Below are 19,453 nucleotides of genomic sequence, written 5' to 3'. Positions count from 1 at the left end.
AAAAAAAAAAACAAGTGCACGCGGGCGTGTCTACGAGCTTGCGTCACGCTAGAGTGGAACGCCATTGGTGGATTTGCTCGATAGCGGAAGTAGTGTCGTTTGACATCAACTCGCACTGACACGCATACACCGGCCAGCTCGGCTTATTAATACTATCATTATATATCCATACGTCGCCGGGTCGTACCCGCAGCCGGTGGCGCTAGTTTATGATCGGCCGTTTGTTCGGTAACTTGTCGCAGAAGGTCCCGAGTTTGCTGTACCGGGTGTCGCTGGTGATGAAGCCGCAGGTTGTGTTCGTGCTGGGCGGGCCTGGCGCCGGCAAAGGAACTCAGTGCTCCAAAATCGTGGAGGTATGAGAGAAAGGGCAATGAAAAGGGCCCTCTTCATCGAGCAGGGTTGTGAATGACGTGGTGCAAATGTGGTTCAGGGGGATATGCCTCTCTTTTTTTATTGTTGCGACTTCAGTAGCGTCTTTTATTATCGGATAGTATCCCAGTTTTCTGTCACTTCCGGTTGTCCTCTAAAACGAACCTGTGCGTTAGCCAGGCAGCTAGCTTGTTCACCTCACAGGGTATCCAGATTAAGTGCCGAAAGAGAAGCAGGAGCTATATTTTAATATATTTATTTCTTCAAGGAGACTCGATGACAATAATTCTTCACAATTGAGTGAGAGCAGCAAAGAATAAGGTATTTGTGGAGTCCTGCGACTGGATGAATGGGCTAAATAATACCTGTTTACGTAGAACAAACAGGAGATAGTGTATTGACTTTTCTTCAGTGCTATCATCCTATCTGTGCAGATGGGGTTATGTAATGTCAGTGCGAGTCTGGAGTGCACTTGGCCACACTAGCCTTGACTTTGAACGATCAGAAACAAATAATGACATAGACATAGACAGGTATTGGACAAGGAACTAATCACCCCATCCTGCTGATAAGGCAAGGCACACGTCAACACATGTCAGTAATATCTGTTGTCAGGAATGTAGTAAGAAAACATTTTTTAAAAGAATCAAAGTATCGGGGGAAAGAGGCTGTTGTATATTACTGGAAGTTTTCTTTAACCCATAATTTATTTGTTCAGTCGGGCCAGAACAAAAAGTTATTTTATTTATTTCATCAGATCATCCTGAAAGTCAGCAAAGCAAAGCCAGGACTCGTAATGAGGCTGCTGCTTTGATGTTTGTCTGAAGCTCCTGAAGCTGCAGCTCTACTGGGGGCCGCCGTGGATTCTTTGATGTGTGTTTGGCAGACACAGCTTCTTTGAGAGAGAGACTTTATAGCTACCCTTGTTCACGGATGTTACTGGGTGTTGGCTGCCATGCTTCAAGTGCAGCGATCGGGCCTTGTGGCAGCTAGAGGCATAGAGGCTCCTTTCATTCAGGACTGACTCTTTTTTTCTGCTCAGCCTGCGAGTTAGAAAGATTTATGCTGTCTGTAAAGGCTGTCGCAGTGTTCACAGAAATATACACACCTGGAAAATAGTTTTCGATTCTCATCACTGTTACTTGATTCAATTTAGAAATTTGTGTGTTTCTTAGAGTTATGGCTACACCCATTTGTCAGCTGGGGATTTACTCAGGGAAGAGCGAGCCAGAGAAGAGTCAGAGTTTGGACAGCTCATTGCCAACTACATCAAAGAGGGCAAAATCGTCCCAGTGGAGATCACCATCAACTTACTCAGGAAGGTGTGTATTCAATACAGGTTGTAAATCTGGTTCGCCTGGAAAGAAAATCCTGTTTGTTTGTGTCGGCTGCAGGTCAGACCTGTTTTCAACTACACTTTTACACTATTTGTTCAAACAAAAAAATTCTACAAAACAGAGTTTTAACTTTTAATATTTAAATTTTTCTCCAAATCCCCAAATTTGATTCTGACATTTTAGTCATTTGAATGTAATGTGAATGATTTCTTTCTGTTTATCATTCAGGTTATACTGCTTTGTTTTTCTAAACTAAAGAGACAAAAAATGTATTTTAAGTTGTATGTTAGATACCTTCTGCTAGAGTTTACTGGTAGTGTTTCAGAATCACTTTCTTGGGTGACTGTGGTCTGTTTGCTGCACTGAGAGACTAATTTTAATTTTAAGTATGTCAGCATCATGATATGAACTGTTACAGATGCAAAAAAAAATCTCAAATGCAAAATATTTCCTGTTTGTTCTTCCCGTTTTGTTAGGCCATGGAAGCGACGATGAAGGAAAACGAGAATAAGTTCCGGTTTCTCATCGATGGTTTCCCCCGAAACGAGGACAACCTTCAGGGGTGGAATAGTGTCATGGATGGAAAAGCTGATGTTAAATTTGTGCTTTTCTTTGACTGCAGCAATGAGGTAAGTCATGGACCTTTTATTGTCCATTTCACAGCAGGGATTGCTGTTTAAATGAGGATACAGAGAAATCATTTAACATTTATTTGCTTCATTCTCATCTTCTGTATTGCTACCACCTGCTGAAGTAGAGTGATGTCAAATTGTTGTGTAGTCGCCCACAAAACTAAAGTGTAAAAAGAGCATGTTCTTACATCTGGCAAATCATCTTAAGTTTTTAGATTTCAGTGGGGAAAAACATCCTGGAATTAAAAGTTCTTAAAAGTACTTTTGGTGGAAATGTGGTTCTGCTGTGCTGAGCTGATGTTTTGCGAGTTATTTTGCACTGATTTTGACTCTTCTGTCTGCAGGTTTGCATCAACAGATGTCTAGAAAGAGGAAAGAGCAGTGGACGAACAGATGACAACAGGGAGAGCCTGGAGAAAAGGTGCAGTTCTCTACTGAGGAACTAATATCTGGAGTCAGACCTTTAATCTGTTTTAATTTAATAATATACCACTGAGTCGTCCATTTCCTGTGTTTGTTTTTTCCCCTATATAGGAAAAACATGCATGTCTGATCACTATAGATTTGTCTGCCCCATTTAACTTACTGGTGGATACCTGCACAAATGTTTTTGACCTAATTTATGTCTGCTTGGAGTCCCTTGTGTCATCTGACCCCGATAACATGCCATATTTTTCTTCATTGCAGAATCCAAACCTACCTGCAGTCTACACGACCAATCATTGACCTGTATGAGAAACAAGGCAAGGTGCACACTATAGATGCTTCTCGCTCAGTGGATGAGGTGCGTAAACGGCGTCGACTGCAGGAAAACATTCAAGAATGCCTCCCATAGAGGCCAGTTAAGGCCAGTTAAGGCAAACGAGCCCTGATATGTGAGAGAGATTATGTGAAGAATGCTACTTGTAGATTCAGTCCCCCATCATGCACCCAGGATGTTTTCAAGTTGTAATTTTTCACATTTTAGATCGAATGCTGTTGGGATTGTCGGGGGGAACTGGTAGTTTGGGCAAACAGGTATTTTGACAGGTTTTCGTGCCAAGGCTGCCATCATATGGTGGTTGTGATGTTCAGTAAATCCACCAATCTCCCTTTCAGGCTCATTTCCTTGTGCACCTCTGCATCACTATTTTTAGATAAGGCCTCTTCTGCAGTTTCACATTGGGCCCAAAGTTGCCCAGAGAAAATCATCACTGATGATGAGAGCTTATCTCATCACTTCTCACTCAACTTTTCAGAGGAGGAATCTTTCATCCCAGCGTTTTCTATTCTCCTGTCGTTAACATTTAACACGGTCTCACAGCAGTTCATGAAATAGTCATGACCTTTAGTCTACTAATTCATTTCCCTAGACACAAATCTTACACTTTTTTCACATACGCACAAATTTCCAAACAGCGTTTTGGTGTACCCGTGTCCATGTGCACAAAATGACCTTTTTCCACTTTGAAAAGTGGAAGACGAAAAAAGTGCTGGAGCAAGTTATTTGTTATTTCTCATGCTACAAACCCAAATCTGAGTCACACTAATCAGAGAGTTTAAGACATTTTAGGGTTTTTTAATAACTAAATTGTTTTTATAATTATTTGAATATACATTAGCCCTTTGACAGACTGGCAACCTGTCCTGGGTTTACCTGGCATGTCTGTCATTTACTGCATCCAAAGATTTGTTACCTATGTGACATCATCCACTTTTATCTGCCACTCGGACACACTTGACGGACATCCAGCACTCATCGCAGACACAAAAGTGCCCATAAAATGACTTGCGGTGTGCCCCAAGGGTCGGTTTTAGGCCCTGTACTTTTTAGTTTGTATATGCTCCCTCTTGGCGGTGTCATCAGGAGGCATGGAGTGAACTTCCACAGTTACGCTGATGTTGTACATCTCCGTGTCTCCTGATGACACCAGACCAATGGATGCCCTTTTTAACTGTATTCTAGATATAAAATCTTGGATGGCAGAAAACTTTTTACAGCTTAACCAGGACAAAACTGAAGTTTTAATCGTCGGTCCTGAGGCTCAGAGAGTTTCCAGAGTCCGCCCTATTCTCTCTCGGGCCAACATGGAGATGCTGATGCATGCTTTTATTACCAGTCGCATTGATTACTGTAATGCCCTGCTCTCTGGTCTCCCCAAAAAGAATATTCCACCTTTACAACTTTTACAAAACTCTGCAGCTCGTGTGCTGACGAAGACCAGAGGGCGGGCCCACATTACACCGGTTTTAGAATCGCTGCACTGGCTCCCCGAGTGTTTCAGGATCGATTTTAAAGTTCTTTTATTGGTTTTTAAACGTCTTAATGGTCTCGGGCCTTCTTATCTCTCAGATCTGCTTTTACCATATGAACCCTCGCGGACCCTGAGGTCCTCTGGTACTGGCCTTCTGATCGTCCCTAAAGTCAGGACACATACACAGAGACGCAGCTTTTCAGTGGTACGGTCCTCGTCTGTGGAACAGCCTGCCGGAGGAGCTCAGGGCCGCAGAGAACGTACATGTTTTTAAGAACAGGCTCAAGACCCACCTTTTTAATTTAGCTTTTACTTAACGTTTATTTATTCTATGTTATCCTGTTATTCTATTTATATTATTAAATTAGGTTCTACATAATATTTATTTTATTTTATCTTTTTATTCTGTATATACTCTTATTAGGTCATATCTCCAGTGTTTCCTCGGAGGGCGCTCTCTGCACCGGGGCTGTGATCGACCGTGGCTGCTGGGGCTCTGTGGGTCTTCTCAGCCTGGCTGGGGGGCTTCTTTGCCTCCCTCCAGCTGTGTGCCCGGCCTGGAGGCTGCGGTCTGTGACCAGCTCCCGGTGCAGACGGCTCTCTATGATAGTGTTCCCTCACCTGGCTCATGTGTGCCCAGCCTAATTTTGCCCAATTTTACTTTTCAAGTGTGTGTGTGTGTGTGTGTGTGTGTGTGTGTGTGTGTGTGTGTGTGGGTGGGTGGGGATCCATGACCGCTTATGTTAATGAGAGTGTGGGGAGTGAATTGGAGGGCGGGATGGGGTGGGCTGCTTTTAACCGTGTAAAGCACTTTGTGCTACATTTCTGTATGAAAAGTGCTTTATAAATAAAGATTGATTGATTGAAGTATTCGGAACAGCCGCTCAGGCATGTCAAAGAGGCGACCTTTACTGGACTTCCAGTTTTTATTGAGTTTTTGTTACACCTGTCATTTAAAAACAGTAATACATAGCCACGGACGGCGAGATAAGCTTCACCTGCAGCTCTTCCAGTAGTTCAGGCTTTCTAACACATTGCTTTTTGTCTATTCCAGGTGTTCGCTGATGTGAAAGCCATCCTAGACAAAGAGGGTTGAGTTTCGCCAACTGCCAACATTCATTTATCTTTTATTTTTCATTTTATCAACTGCATTTACACTATAATAAGTTTATATGTTCATTCATATGACTTTTTACATTTGATTAATTTTGACTTTGTGTCTTTTGTACTGTTTATTTGTGAGGATGTAAAATGTGTATGAATGTGGAGGTAGCAATGCCAAGCGGCTACTTGTGATGAACTAGTTATTATTCAGAAGAGCTCACAGTGTAGTCTTTCCTCATAGTCTGAGGCCTCAGCTTAGAGACACACTTCTTTTGTCAAAGGCACTCGCAGCACTGAAAGTCTAAGAAAAACTGTACGTATGACAAATGTTTTCAGGGGCATTGATAGAAGCTATCTCGCTCTTGATAAAAAATGTTTGTTCTGATGACAAGGAAGGAGTTAAGTCTGTACTGAACCACATATAGCCTCTCTGCCATCCAAATAAAATGAATACAACATCCATCTCATGTTTACTGGACAGCACTACAGCATGAACACTCGCTTTTGTGCCGTGTGTCAGTATCTGCTACATGTTCCTGTGATAAGCTTCAATTTGGCGATGAATGCCCACATTATTATTCCAGAACGCACATCATCACGCCTATGCGAGCTGGGATTAGTGATAGTGAAAATGAAGATTAGGTGAAGTTAAGTATGCGCTGTGTACGTTTTTAAGTTCTTTTAAAAGTGCCGTCTCTTTTGTGTTACCTCTGTCGACACCGCAGTGGATTTTAAATTCAATCAATATGTGACTGAAACGCCGGGTCCAAAGTAAAGCACATAGTTTTAAATACAAGAATTGTTTTTAGTACTTGGATGAAAATACTGTAGAACAAATGGATAAATATGTTTTCCCCTTGAGACCCTCTCCAAGGCCTTCACTGCAGCTGCCTTCAGTTACTGCTTGATTGCGAGTTTGTCCTTAATAACTGAAAAACATCATCTGCTGGGTTTAAAATCAGGTGACTGACTTGACCATTGAAGAATATCTGATTTCTTTACCTTAAGAAACTCTTTGAGTTACTTTGGCAGAATGCTTCTGAGTCATCATCCATTTCAAACGCTGCCTGGTGAGTTTGAAAGAATTAACCAAAATGGTCCCTGGCAGCTCACACAATAGTGTTGTCTATACAATATTTGTCTGAAGCTGCGCAGAGAGTATAGCCCTGAACACTTTGTTTTTCATCCTGCTGCTTCTATCAGCAGTCACATCATCATAAACACTAGTGAGCCGGTTCCACTGGCAGCCATTCATCCGCATGTCACAATACTGCCTCCACATATGAGGTGAGCATCAGATCAGATGAGCCGTTTCTCCCCTTCTCCACACGCCTCTCTTCCCATCATTCTGGTACAAGTTCATCTTGGTTTCATCTGTCGAAAAGATTCTCTGATGTTTTCTGGAAAAGTCTAATCTGGCTTTCTTGTTCTTGAGTGTAACCAGTAGTTTCAGGCTGTATTTACATCCGTGAAGGTTCCTCGTGATTGTAGACCTCAACAATGATACACTCATCTCCTCAAGAGTGTTCTTGACTTGGTTAAATACGCCCAATTACAGCGTCGTTCACTTTAAATGGTAAATGGTAAATGGACTAGTTCTTATATAGCGCTTTTCCACTCTTCTGAGCACTCAAAGCACTTTAATCAACATTTCTTTTTGACATTCATCGTATTGTGAGTTTCAATAAAAAAGATACCAAATGCATGGAATAATCATGAAACTGGCGTCACCAGGCCAGGAAACTGCACCTCCAGTTAATTTTAAGCCTCTGAATGTGGCTGTAATTCCTGATTAGACCCCTTGGATTAAAGATGAAAGTCTACACTTTTATTTAAAATTATATGCCACCTTTGTGACGGTGAACAGATGCAAAACTTTTAAAAAAAAGTGTCATTGTCCAACAGTGTATGTATCTGACTGGATGTAGTTTGTAGACAAGCCACAGCTCCTCGTTTCCATCCTAATAAACCAGCAGGTGGCGCCAAACATCACAGTATATGCTCGGTGAAGTGCAATTTCCATAATATGTCTGTTTTAATATGTCATAAAGAAAAGCTGATGTAGTAAATAAAAATAAATAAATGAAATAAAATAACCATAGCATTTGTCCTGTGATATTTCTGCAGCTTTGTCTTTTAATTGTTTATCTTTTACTGAACTGATGTAGTAATCAAAGCGTGTGCGTCTCTGTCAGTAAGAAGAATATGTACCTTCAAATGTACATAAATATCTCAGCATTTCATTTAGCCATTGCATTGTTGGTCTTCATAGGAACTGATTCCCTCCGTCACTAATTTTTTTTTTAAAACAAATATAAGCTGACAACAAAGACTAAGTAAGAGCCAGAGATGAGGTTTGATATATACTCTACGTTTCCCATGTCTACAATATTCAGTTATGAATTTTAAATGCTGGGATGACTCACTGCTCGAATCATGTTTCTTAAAAATAATGAAAACAAATGCTGCATCGTGTGCTATATAATAAACATTTTATTTTTGTGTTTGTAATAAAATCTGTAGTTACAGACATTTGCTTACATATTACTAATATTCCTGAGTGTTTTAGCTTGTGGCCTGGTGTCTGCATTTAAAGAGCTACACATTACAGAACAGAAGCTTTCAAAAAAACAGTACCTTGACATGCTTTCACATAATAACAGGGCAAAGTACCAAATGCGAAACGGGAAATGCATCACAGAAGCAGTTCACTGCAGCAGTTGTATTGTTGACAGTAAAATGCCTTAATGGGCAGTCAGAGAAAGCAGCTAGCAGAAACGTGTGACTGTAAGGCACTAATGATTCAACTGGTTAGTCCGATTGAACTATGACACACAAGGTAAAAAGATTATCAAAGTTTAATGATCCTGCTGAGAAAAACGGATCAATGCAGCACCAAATGCAAAAGAATTCAGCCAAGAAAAATAAAAAAATATATATAAATAAGAATGCAAGTGCTGAGAACTGATTTTAACAAGCTTTTTTGACATGTTAAGTAGAAATACGTGAATAAAAGTAAGAAAATATATGAATTACAGCATTATGTGCATGTGCAAAACAACAACATTAAACCAGAAATGAAAAGGGAAAACTGTACAATACAATAAAAACATTTGCTTAAATGACTGACGAGCTATGCTTATTGCAATAAGTACCACAACCTATGACACAACAAAACAACAATTCCTGGTGTTACTGACAGTCAGTAAAGCTTACTGCATTAAGAAAAATGTAAATATATTCGTACTCTGCCAGCAGATGGCAATCTTAAAATATATATATTATCTTATTTACAGGCAAGCCTTGGCAAACAAACAAACAACAGCGTAAGACTGCAAAAGACCACATTAACGGGCGAAGTCATATCTACAGCTGAAGCACAAGTGTAACAGTGATTCTCAATGCGTACGAAAAGGAGAGCTGTCCTTCAATTCAGACACTGTGTTGAGTGATTTGCCAAAAAAGAAATTTTAAATTCACATTAAAAAAAAAAAAAAAAGTACATTCTGTCGTTAAACATTCACAAAGAACTTACATAAAGTATGTGCATCACGTACAAATACGTAAAGGGCAACACAAATTTCTGGTTGTGTTTAGAAAAAAAATAGAATTTTTGACAGCATGCCGGCTGGTGAAAGAAAAAAGTTGGGGGGGGGGGGGGGGAAATGAAGCACTGCAGCACGCTCAGCAGGAGTTCGCCAGGCCTGTAAGGATGTTGCCGGGAGACCTGCGATACTGAGCCTTGGTGTTAGTGACGGCCCCGTGCTTCTGTCGCAGGTGAAGCCTCAGCTGACTCTTGTGTCTGAAGTGGAGGTCACATTTTTCACACTGAAGTAAAGGAGAAATAAAAGCATTATTTAGAATCCCTGTTTATAAATGGACAGCTCAGATCAGCTAGCTCTTTCGAGGATTACCAGTCAGGAATTATAACTATTGACAGGCATATGGATCACCGGCATGATGGGATTACTCTGTTTTTAAGCCAGCAGACACGTTGGATAAAGAGGGGAGGGTGACTAGGAAGCTTACATGATAAGGCTTCTCTCCAGTATGAATGCGCATGTGGCTCTTGAGTGTCTGAAGGTGACGGAAGTGTGTTCCACAGATCTCACAAGGGTACGGTTTCTCCCCCGTGTGAATTAACACATGTGCACGAAGGTGGGCCACCTGCGGGAGAAAATGACTAATGTTAATAATGAGGCTACACTTGAAATTTTTCCTAAAGATGAGAAGGTGGGTTTTTTTTTTTTTTGGGGGGGGGGTTCTTCTCCTCACCTGGACGAATCGGGACCCACACGTTTCGCACTTGTATGGCTTTTCTCCAGAGTGGATACGAGTATGAGTCTTGAGATTGGCTGGCCGGTTAAACTGAGCTCCGCAGATGTTGCAGTGGTACGGCTTTGCACCTGGAGGTTAAGGAAAGCAGGTGAATACAACAACTCCCTTCCTTGAGTTCTGAAAATGAGGCAGAGCCTCCAGTGACTCTTACCTGTGTGAACAGTCTTATGGCTGGCCAGGTTGCCCTTGTAGCGGAAGGCAGCCTGGCAGCAGTCACACTTGTATGGCTTGTCGCTGTGGACTTGGGCCATGTGCTCTTTGAGAGAATCTTCGTCTGAGAACTTTGAGTCGCACCCGTTGCAGATGTAACTGTTGTTTTCTGCAAAAAGAAGTAGAAATAAATGAAAATGTGACTAACAATGACACAAAATCAGATCAAAAGGCTTCTTAGAGCTTAAAGACAAGCTAACAGTTTAATATTTGTGCGTTCCTCTTACCACAGGTGGAATAATCCGAGTGTAGCTTGGTGGAGTCATCTTTGCTGTATGAGTCAGGAGACAGGTGGCCTGCTCCCATACACTGAGGGCTGTCGCAGCCACATGTGGAGCATCTGTTGTTGCTGCAATGAGGAAGACGAGCACCATTAGTATGAAGTTACTTTAAGCTCCTTAACGTCTTAAAGCGCTGATTTCATATTAGATCTGTCTGTGAGTTGCACTTTTACCTGACACTGCTGCAGCTTGTGCTGTCCACACTCTGAGACCTGGGACTTTCTTCTTGATGGTCACCAGCTCCTTCTTCTGCCTGGGCATCGCTGTGTCCTCCTGCCTCACTGCTCTTGCCAGGGCTTGGTGTAGGGGACATGGCGCCGGTAGCATTAGCGTTGTTTCCTTGAGCCTCCTTTTCATTCTCATCCGAAGTCTGGTTCATAACGATGAACTTGTACTTCTTCCAGTTGCGGGCCTTCATATCTTTGGGGCAGTCTGATTGCCACTTGAGGCTCATGCTTGCATTTCTGCTGCTGCTCGACTCAGTGGGTGAGTTTGGCTGGCAGTCAGACCTAAGGGGGCTCTGAGGGCTGCAAATGACACCTTTGCTAAAGCCTGGGGACATTCTTACACAGTTGGTTTGTGGGTGCTGAATGCTGTCTTCCTCCATTAGAGGAACAGGTCCTTGAAAGCTGCTGTGAGCTACTGCCGGGCGGATGATACTGGGGAGGTAACCGACATGGGATGGGAGTGAGTGGGAGATAATGGCATTGGACTCATTGTGAGCCATGTTGGTGGTGGGTACTAGTGAGCATCTAATGTTCGGAGAACCTTCTAATTTCTCAGCAGCAATACAGACGTCACCATAGACGTGATAGGAGCCAGACGTGTTGATCCCCCTGAAAACACTGGGCATGTAGCCTCTGGACTCGTGAGGAAGGGGCATGTTTGGTGTACAGTTGTTTACATAGTCGGGCCTTAAAGCAGAGATTTCTTCAGCCAGATGTAATGAGTTCCTCTGTATCTCTTCACTCTGCACGCTCCTGTAAAAACACATTCATCTCTAAGTCAGATCTCTTTAGTTTTTCCCCCAAGACAAGGCATTTTCTTTTATTTATGTTTTAGGTTTTTACCTGGACTTAATGAATCTGTGGCAAGTGTTGGCCACGTGTTCCATCTGGAGGTAGATGGCTGTATTCAGGGTGGTCACGACCACAGTGTCGTTAAGGTTCAGACAGGATGTGTACATGAAATCTAGAAGGATGGAGAAAGCCTTGGGGTCTACTTTGGGGTCTAAGCTGATGGCACTGAGGTTTGCATTCTCAGGATCCATGAACACGGAATAAAAGAAGCCACTGTAAAACAGAAAGAGAGATAGTTTGGTATGAGCTACGAAACCAAATTTCCCAATTCCAACTTATTCACTATAAATAATGACATAGTAGTTACATATATAGTCTTGTGTTGGTGAACTCGAGTCAGATTTTTTGACAGTGTATACCTGCAAGCCACCAGGATGGCCTTGTGAGCTCGGAAAAGCTGTCCGTCCACCTGTATGGACACATCGGTGAGGATGTTCCTGCTGCGCAGGCGGTTGAAGTTGAGCAGGACGTCGCCTGCATGGCGTGTGAACTGAATGCAGTCGTCTGCAGTCGTGGCCATGCTGTCATAACCTGTGCAAAAGTTGTAAAGGGTGTGATCAATATGGAAAACTCTACAACTGACCCACTGTGGGCTGAATGTAGGAAGAATCTCTGGCTGCAGTGCCAACTCATAAGACAACAGCTGCAGAGACTCTTTTTGTTAAAGCATGTTTGGAATATGAGTTTTTTTTCCCCCCTCTTCTCTCTACAACAGCTTATGATTTATGACACATAATAAAAGGAAAACATCTATCCAATGAAAACAGGGAACAAAGAGTACAATGCTGTTTCTGCACTGGAGGTATTAAAAAAAACAACGAGGTTAATATGCAACCTCTGTTAATTTCAGATAACAGATAACAACATTCAAGCAATATATATAACTTTTTCTGACTGAAGCAACAAGTGGCCTCGCTGATAATTAAAGGATTGTGGAGCATTTAAATGTGGTGGGCTCTGAGTTCAAGAAGTCAAAGCTTCAAAAACACAATTTCTTAGGAAAATAGGAAAATAAATCCATTTTCTTATCCCCTTATCCGATTCAGGATCGCAAAGGCGGGGGGTGGGGGGTGCACCCGGGACAGGTTTTCAGGCCCAAACACAAATCCTACCATTCTGAACAAGCAATCTTTTCTTGTTAACAGCAACAAGCAGCTTAGTGTTATATATCTTAAATTAATCTATAAAGTTAGCTTATTTTCATGTGAGCAAAGCCTTATAGCTTAATAATGAAACAGCTAGCATTTAAATCTGAACTGCACTGGCATGGCTCAGTCAACAACTTGTTCCAAACCTCAGACTCGTGCAAACGCACACACTTCAAGTTTAGGCATCGCCATCTTAGTGTTTTGAAGAGGTATAACCATCACTGGAAGAAAGAATGGTGCTAGCGTGTGTTAGCTTACTTGGCTATCAAGCTGTAGCCACAATAGACTTTGATAGCAACTGTGATGCTAATTTTGGTTAGTGGAAAAGAGACTAAAAACACAATGTGGCCCAATAACTAACAAAACCAAACAGTGAACCCCCAAAATCATTGATGTCAAACTTTTTTACATCACTGGCTACTTTGACTTGAAGTAGGCCAGAGCAGTGAACCTCCACGTTTCTTTCAGTGTTTAACTGCACACTAGATCCCTGAGATATCTTCAAGGATGACAAAAATAAGTGCAATTTCAACAGTATGTGTCAGTTTCTCTACACAATAGAGAGATGAAATGAAGGAAATCTGTCTATAGAAATAGTTTATAGAAAAAAAACCAGCAACTTTTGTGTATCTAACTGTTTGTCTATTACTTACTTTAGTGAAGTATGAATGGCCATGGGGGAGTCCTCCAGAAGTACAAGATCTATGTCCTCCTTCATATTTTCCAGTGGGTGGGATTGGAGTCTTTGGCGGGCCGATTTTGGCCTCAGGGCATAAGACATAAGGTTCAATCATAAGGTAGCCAAGCTCTAAAGTATACTCTGTTCTCACAATTTACCTGAGGAGCCTAATTCTTTGTAAACAGAGATTTTAGAGAAGCATAAACTAATTAGGCAAATGTTTACTGCGGTCAACAGAAAGCAATAATTTTCATTTAATTAGGCAGGTTTGTTACAGATTGCATTTCATGTTCTGCTTGACATATTTCTCAAGTTTTAGGATAAATGATCTGTGTCTTATTGCAATTTATCATTCAGTCATTGCATAACCACAAAAGTTGCTCCCTAAGGGCCATTAGGAAGAATCCTAGTTAAGAGTATTTCATGCATTGGCTTCACTTTTCAAACTCGGGCTGGAGGCTGAATCCATATTTTATCTGCAGTAGTAACAGCATAACACATAGCAAGTGGTATGTGATGCTGTGCTGTGATGTGTTATGCACTCTTGCAGGGGAAATCGTACCTTCTCCACAGATGCACAGAGTAAGACCAGATGTTCAGAGGGCAGTTGGAAAGGGAAGACAGCTGAGCCATGCTTCCTATTACGTGCCAATGTACCATCAAAATTATTTTGAGGAGGTTATTACAACCTAACATTTGCATAACGTTGCTCCAAACGTTTTAACTGCCACTCGGGAAAGAACTTGTATAGCACAGCAGCGCAGTGTCTGCATCTCTGCGGGGCTCAGAGGGAAATTTACGTGGTTCGGTTTGTGCCTGACAACTATAAAATACACCGTATGCTTAGTTGTGTGCTTAGTTTCAGGAATGCTGGTGCAAAACATCAAAAAAATGGGAGTGTCATTCTCTCAGAGCAGATGTTCTGTTTTTAATCATCCACTAAAGCGTTTGATGCTTCAGTACTTGGAGTACTGCACACTCACCAAATGCCACTGTGTTTTCTTTGTCAACATGTTTTGAGGGGGAAAAAATGACTGCAGTTTCTGACTTTATTACTTTATTATCGGTAACATCTGTAAAGGTGGACCCACATGGGGTGGTAATCTTTCTACTACTCTGATATGTCACAGGTCACAACACGATAGACTTCAATGCACACCCAACGTAACAGATTGAGTAGATTTGAATAACTAGATAAGTCATATATATATATATATATATATATATATATATATATATATATATATATATATATATATATATATATATATATATACACATATATATATATATATATATATATATATATGAGTCATACAACTCGTAACACTTCGTTTATTGCACTCATTGACATTTTATTCACTATCAGATATATAACCGAGATATGACTGTATAACAAGGCCATTGCTTCTTCTACTTAGCCTGGCTAGCCTTTAATTTCACCGCTGCAGCTGTTGTCGGCAATTGTCTTTACATTTGTTAGACTACCGGAAAAGCTCATGCTTTGGTCTTCATCCAGTGCAACAGCTTTCATGCGACACTGGCTTCTAAACAACATGAGCTCATATGCATCGATGTACATTTGCATTAGCAAAGTAGGATCACAAAAGTTGGTCCATAATGTAGTGGTGTACATATTTACCTAACAAGCAACAGATCCCTGGTTTTATGCTCACTAGCAGAAATAAATCTCTTTGGTCTTGTGTCAGGAAAAATCTGCCAAATCAAATATGTGGAGCTGCCTGCTGTGGCGACCCCCTGTGAACAAGGGAGCAGCTGAGATAAACTGCTTTTTCATCTTCTATAATGATCATAAAAGTAGCAAATACTATTGAAACTGGCTTTTATCATTATAAGATGCAGACATATGCAGATGAGATATGCTATGAAATATGCGTAGCAGTTTCCAAGCTTGGAGATGGGAATAGGAGAGACACCAAAAGTGTAGATGTCCCTCAGTTCCCCATTTGATCTGTGGAAACAGTTAATATACAGCAGGCGGAATACTGCCCTCAGCATAGAGACCAGGAAACATTCAATCTGTCTCTGGCTAAAAGCTCAAGGTAAATTGCCATCATTACGCTGAAATCTTTTGTGGACTGAAATGAGATACAATACGGCTACCAGTTAATAAGATCAATAAGCTTCTGGTAATGTAAAGCTCTTTCTCCAGAAATTCATTCCTTATGCTAAGCTAACAGCTTTTTCGCCACTAGCCTTATATTTTACACCGTCTGACTCTCTCATCTCCATCCTCTGCTTTAGTGTACTTGTCTACTTTTGTGTTTAGCAAACAATTATTAGAGTTGCAGCCTGGAGGGTTCTATTTTTCTTGCAGTGATTTTATGAGTTCCCTGTTTCTAAGCGACAGAATAATAACCATTTCAGCTTGATTTGCATCGCCGCAGAAGTCTAAATGAGGTCCATAAGATCCGAGGAAATCATAGCATGTTGAGGAATTGGATCCCGGCAGCCAAAAACCTCAATGAAGCCAAAGCTGACCAAAAGAATTCAACTTGTGCTGCATGAAGTTTGTTGTCCAACGTTGTGGAACATAATGGCACATTTCATAGTGTTTAGCCCAAAATTTTATCTGCAGTTTCAAATCAGATTAAATGCAATTATATCAGACATTGTAATGCTTATTGTTGCATCACTGCTTTCTTTCGGAGAGTACTGCTTGACCTGAAAACCGTTGACTTTTTGATGTGGCCGCCGTGGATATAGTACATCGTGTACACATTGACATATATTCAAAGCAATCCATCTGTTTTCATTGGTCTGTGAAGTAGCTGCCAGGTGCTGTTATTGTTGCTTTTACAGGTGTAGTCATATGAACCTTAAAAATGTTTAATCTGCTGCTCATTTGTCTGCTACTATGCGCTCACTGGCGGATTGTTTATTATGTTGTAAACATGCTGTAATAAGCCTTTGCTAAGAGGCCGCTGTGTTTCTGAATGATATGTGCTCTGTTCCCTTTGTGTAAGCTCGGGCTCAAATTCCCACCTTTCAAGGTCGGGTTATACACCTAAGTGGTAAACCCAGTTTGAGGAACGCGAGCTGAAACATGATACCATGCACAATGTGCAGCCGGTGTACCCTGGAGTATTGATAGGAAGATTTCTGTGAAAAATGCATTAGTTATTGCAGATGTTTACATTTTATTTTATTACCAGGAAAAAGTCTGTCAGAGACTACTGAGAACAGGGAGAGGAAGGAAGGAGAAGAAAGAAACAAATCATGTGAACAGCCTCTTTCACACCGGGATCAAAGCATAGAATTCCAAGTCATCTCTTTGGTTTCACAAGACTCACCACAAGTGTAACCTGAGCGAGAGGTAAACAAGTCCTCTGCACAGCAGAGCGGGGAGGTGTGAAAGGGGGTAGTTCTGTACATGAGACATTTCATCAGGGTTGTTTGGGCCTCCTGTCTCGGCACTACATTTGACACCTGCAGGTGACAGACTCTCAGGACAACTCAGTGTCCGCTGCCTGGATCAGTTTTCTCCGAGGTGCGATAACATGGACAAAAGACAAGGAGGAAGAAACATAATAAGTTTAAGCCCCTGGCTGTAATCCATACTGTTCATACTGTATCCAGCCGGCACTCATTAAATGAAAGCCATTCTCCAAATTTCTACTATTGATGAAAACACCCATCAACAACCATTCATCTTTTATGCAGGGCTCTGTCTACCTCTCCCCAGTCACCTCCTCTAGTTTATCTGGGAGAACATTGAGGCCTTCTCAGGCCAGCCAAGAGATATAATGTCTCCAGTGTGTCCTGCGTCTACACTCACACCTCCACCCAAAAGGACGTGCCCAGAACACCTCACCCACGAGGCAACCATCCTCGTCGGTCGCCCCAACTACCTCTTCCTCCTACTCCTGCCATCGTGGATGAGTAGTAGCTCTGAGCCCCTCTCGAATGACAGAACTCCTAGTCCTGTCTCTAAGGGAGAGGTTTTTGTCTGAACGTTGATGAAAACATGTTGTTTTGCTCTCCTGCTGGGGTGAATCCAAAACATTATTTGTTGTTTTTTAGGAAGTTTTCAGCAGACAAGACTGAAGCAAACTTTTTAATCTTCTGGGAGCAGAACATTAATACAATCATAACGTAACTCATAACTGGGGATGACAGATTTGTTTCACTTGCATTCCTCCAGGTCTAACTGGAATGAGCTGATGCCCAGGAGATCCAGGTGGATTGAGAAACCGCATTCCTCCATGCAGTGGAGGAGAAGGTCAAAATCGCATGGGCTAAAGACACATCTCGTTTTGTTTTATTTTTGCATTTATGCAGGCTGTGTACAGTACATAAACTATATTGCGAAATTACCTCAGGGCTATATCGCAGTTAAAAGCATTTCAGTTTTGCTTGTTACTTCGCAATCTGAAGGCGTAAAGAGAGGGTAAGAGGTGAGGAGTGGCACGGGAGGTCGAATCTGTGCAAAATAAACTTTTACGAGACCTCCCTAACGACTATTCTGACCAAAGTCGAAACGTACTAAACATGCAGCGCCGTTTTGGATTTTTTGAGAAAATATCTGTTAAAACATTCTTCTCTCACAGCAGCGGCTGGCTTGCGCTGCCTTTTTCAAATGAGAAAACATCCCTGATCACATGTAATTCTTTGCAGGATGGCTCAGTAGCTTCACAGTGCAGCTGACAGTGTAGAAAGTAAATATGACACAGTGATTAAAATGGATGAAGTATTATGAGGACCATAGGACCAGCAATTAACTGCATATTTTCTTTGATGACATATTCAGCAGCCACCGCTGACGCACACGGTGATGTGAACAGAAGTTGCTAGGAGCACGTTGTTCGCTGCATGACTAAAAATACTTTTATCTATTAACTTTGTTCACTCCACTTTTCAAAATACCTGTGGCTCTACCTTCTACTTTGAAAATCACACCTATCAGAGAAAATGCAATTTCGGGTACCGTGAGATCAAATTAAAGTCCTTGCTGCAGCACTAGTTAACTGCTGCGGTGGTCAACGCGTTCACACACCCTCAGGCGATTTTCATATTAACGGGAAAATCAAATTTCCCATTTTGATTATTCTCAGAGTGGCCACAGCTTCACCTCACACTTAGCCAGAGCTCCCGGAGAACATGTGAAACAATCGCACAAAAGCATTAAACCTCACTGAGTTTCTGGGAGGAGGCAAACAAAGCTACCAATAACCAACTTTTACAGTCACGGTAAAAAGAAAGAACACCATCTTTCAATTCTAAGAGTTTACATATCAGGACATAATAAAAAAAAAAATCATTTAGTCTTTGGCAAGTCTTAAAAAGAGGTCAATGCAACATTGGACAAATAACAACGCATGACATATCGCAAATGCCTTTTTTTATTTACCAAAAACCAAGACAAAATGCAGGACCAAGCTAAATACACCCCTACTGCTTGCATAGCTTAGGAAGGGAAGTAGCCAGATGCTCCTAATCCAACGCAGTCGAACATCAACAAGCATTTTTTATAAAAGCAGAATTTTCGACAGTTTGTTAGTTTGCAGCATTCAGGTGTGTTAACACATCGCTAAGGAGGAAAGACCTCAGCAATGAGCTTAAAAAAGTAACTGTGCCGTCATTCTGAGAAAGACAGTTCCAAACAATTTGAAGTGTGTCATTCAACAACGAGAAAGTTTATTCACAAGTGAAAAACATTCAGGACAGCCAGACATTTTCCCCAGGAGTGGATGTCCCAGCAAATCCACCCAAAGGCCAAACTGTGCAATGCTCAGAGAAACTGACACTCAGACTCTGCAGGCCTCAGTTAGTATGTTAAAGTTCATGACAGGGCCAGGGCGACCGTGGCTCAGGGGGTTGGAAAGCGCATCTGTAACCGGAAGGTCGCCGGTTCGATGCTGGGCTCTCTGTCCTGGTCGTTGTGTCCTTGGGCAAGACACTTTACCCTACTTGCCTACTGGTGAAGGGCCGATGGCGCGATATGGCAGCCTCGCTTCTGTCAGTCTGCCCCAGGGCAGCTGTGGCTACAACTGCAGCTTGCCTCCACCAGTATATGAATGT

General features: G+C 41.7%; 2 protein-coding genes across 2 annotated transcripts in view; one reads left to right on the top strand and one right to left on the bottom strand.

Annotated features, from left to right (window-relative positions):
- Nucleotides 1-84: 84 nt before the first annotated feature.
- Nucleotides 85-6,138, top strand: cmpk (cytidylate kinase). Its single transcript, XM_040022216.1, has 6 exons — nt 85-353; nt 1,545-1,691; nt 2,183-2,335; nt 2,683-2,759; nt 3,026-3,122; nt 5,627-6,138. The coding sequence occupies exons 1-6, from the start codon at nt 210-212 to the stop codon at nt 5,666-5,668; spliced, it is 660 nt and encodes a 219-aa protein (XP_039878150.1). The 5' UTR covers nt 85-209; the 3' UTR covers nt 5,669-6,138.
- A 2,010-nt stretch (nt 6,139-8,148) lies between these two features.
- The window catches only part of LOC120727743 (B-cell lymphoma 6 protein-like), a 16,395-nt gene continuing 5,090 nt past the window's right edge, over nt 8,149-19,453 (bottom strand). Inside the window, exons 2-9 of the mRNA XM_040022207.1 lie at nt 11,944-12,115; nt 11,576-11,797; nt 10,679-11,485; nt 10,452-10,573; nt 10,166-10,333; nt 9,952-10,082; nt 9,706-9,843; nt 8,149-9,504 (exon numbers count right to left, since the gene is read on the bottom strand). Coding sequence (XP_039878141.1) covers nt 9,361-9,504; nt 9,706-9,843; nt 9,952-10,082; nt 10,166-10,333; nt 10,452-10,573; nt 10,679-11,485; nt 11,576-11,797; nt 11,944-12,115 — 1,904 coding nt within the window. The 3' untranslated portion in view covers nt 8,149-9,360. The remainder of the gene's footprint in view (nt 9,505-9,705; nt 9,844-9,951; nt 10,083-10,165; nt 10,334-10,451; nt 10,574-10,678; nt 11,486-11,575; nt 11,798-11,943; nt 12,116-19,453) is intronic.

Source organism: Simochromis diagramma, unplaced genomic scaffold (genome assembly GCF_900408965.1).
Source record: "Simochromis diagramma unplaced genomic scaffold, fSimDia1.1 OVJJ01000205.1, whole genome shotgun sequence".
Lineage (NCBI taxonomy): Eukaryota > Metazoa > Chordata > Actinopteri > Cichliformes > Cichlidae > Simochromis > Simochromis diagramma.
The sequence above is the reverse complement of the archived record's forward strand: the minus strand, read 5'-3'. Positions and strand labels throughout refer to the sequence as shown.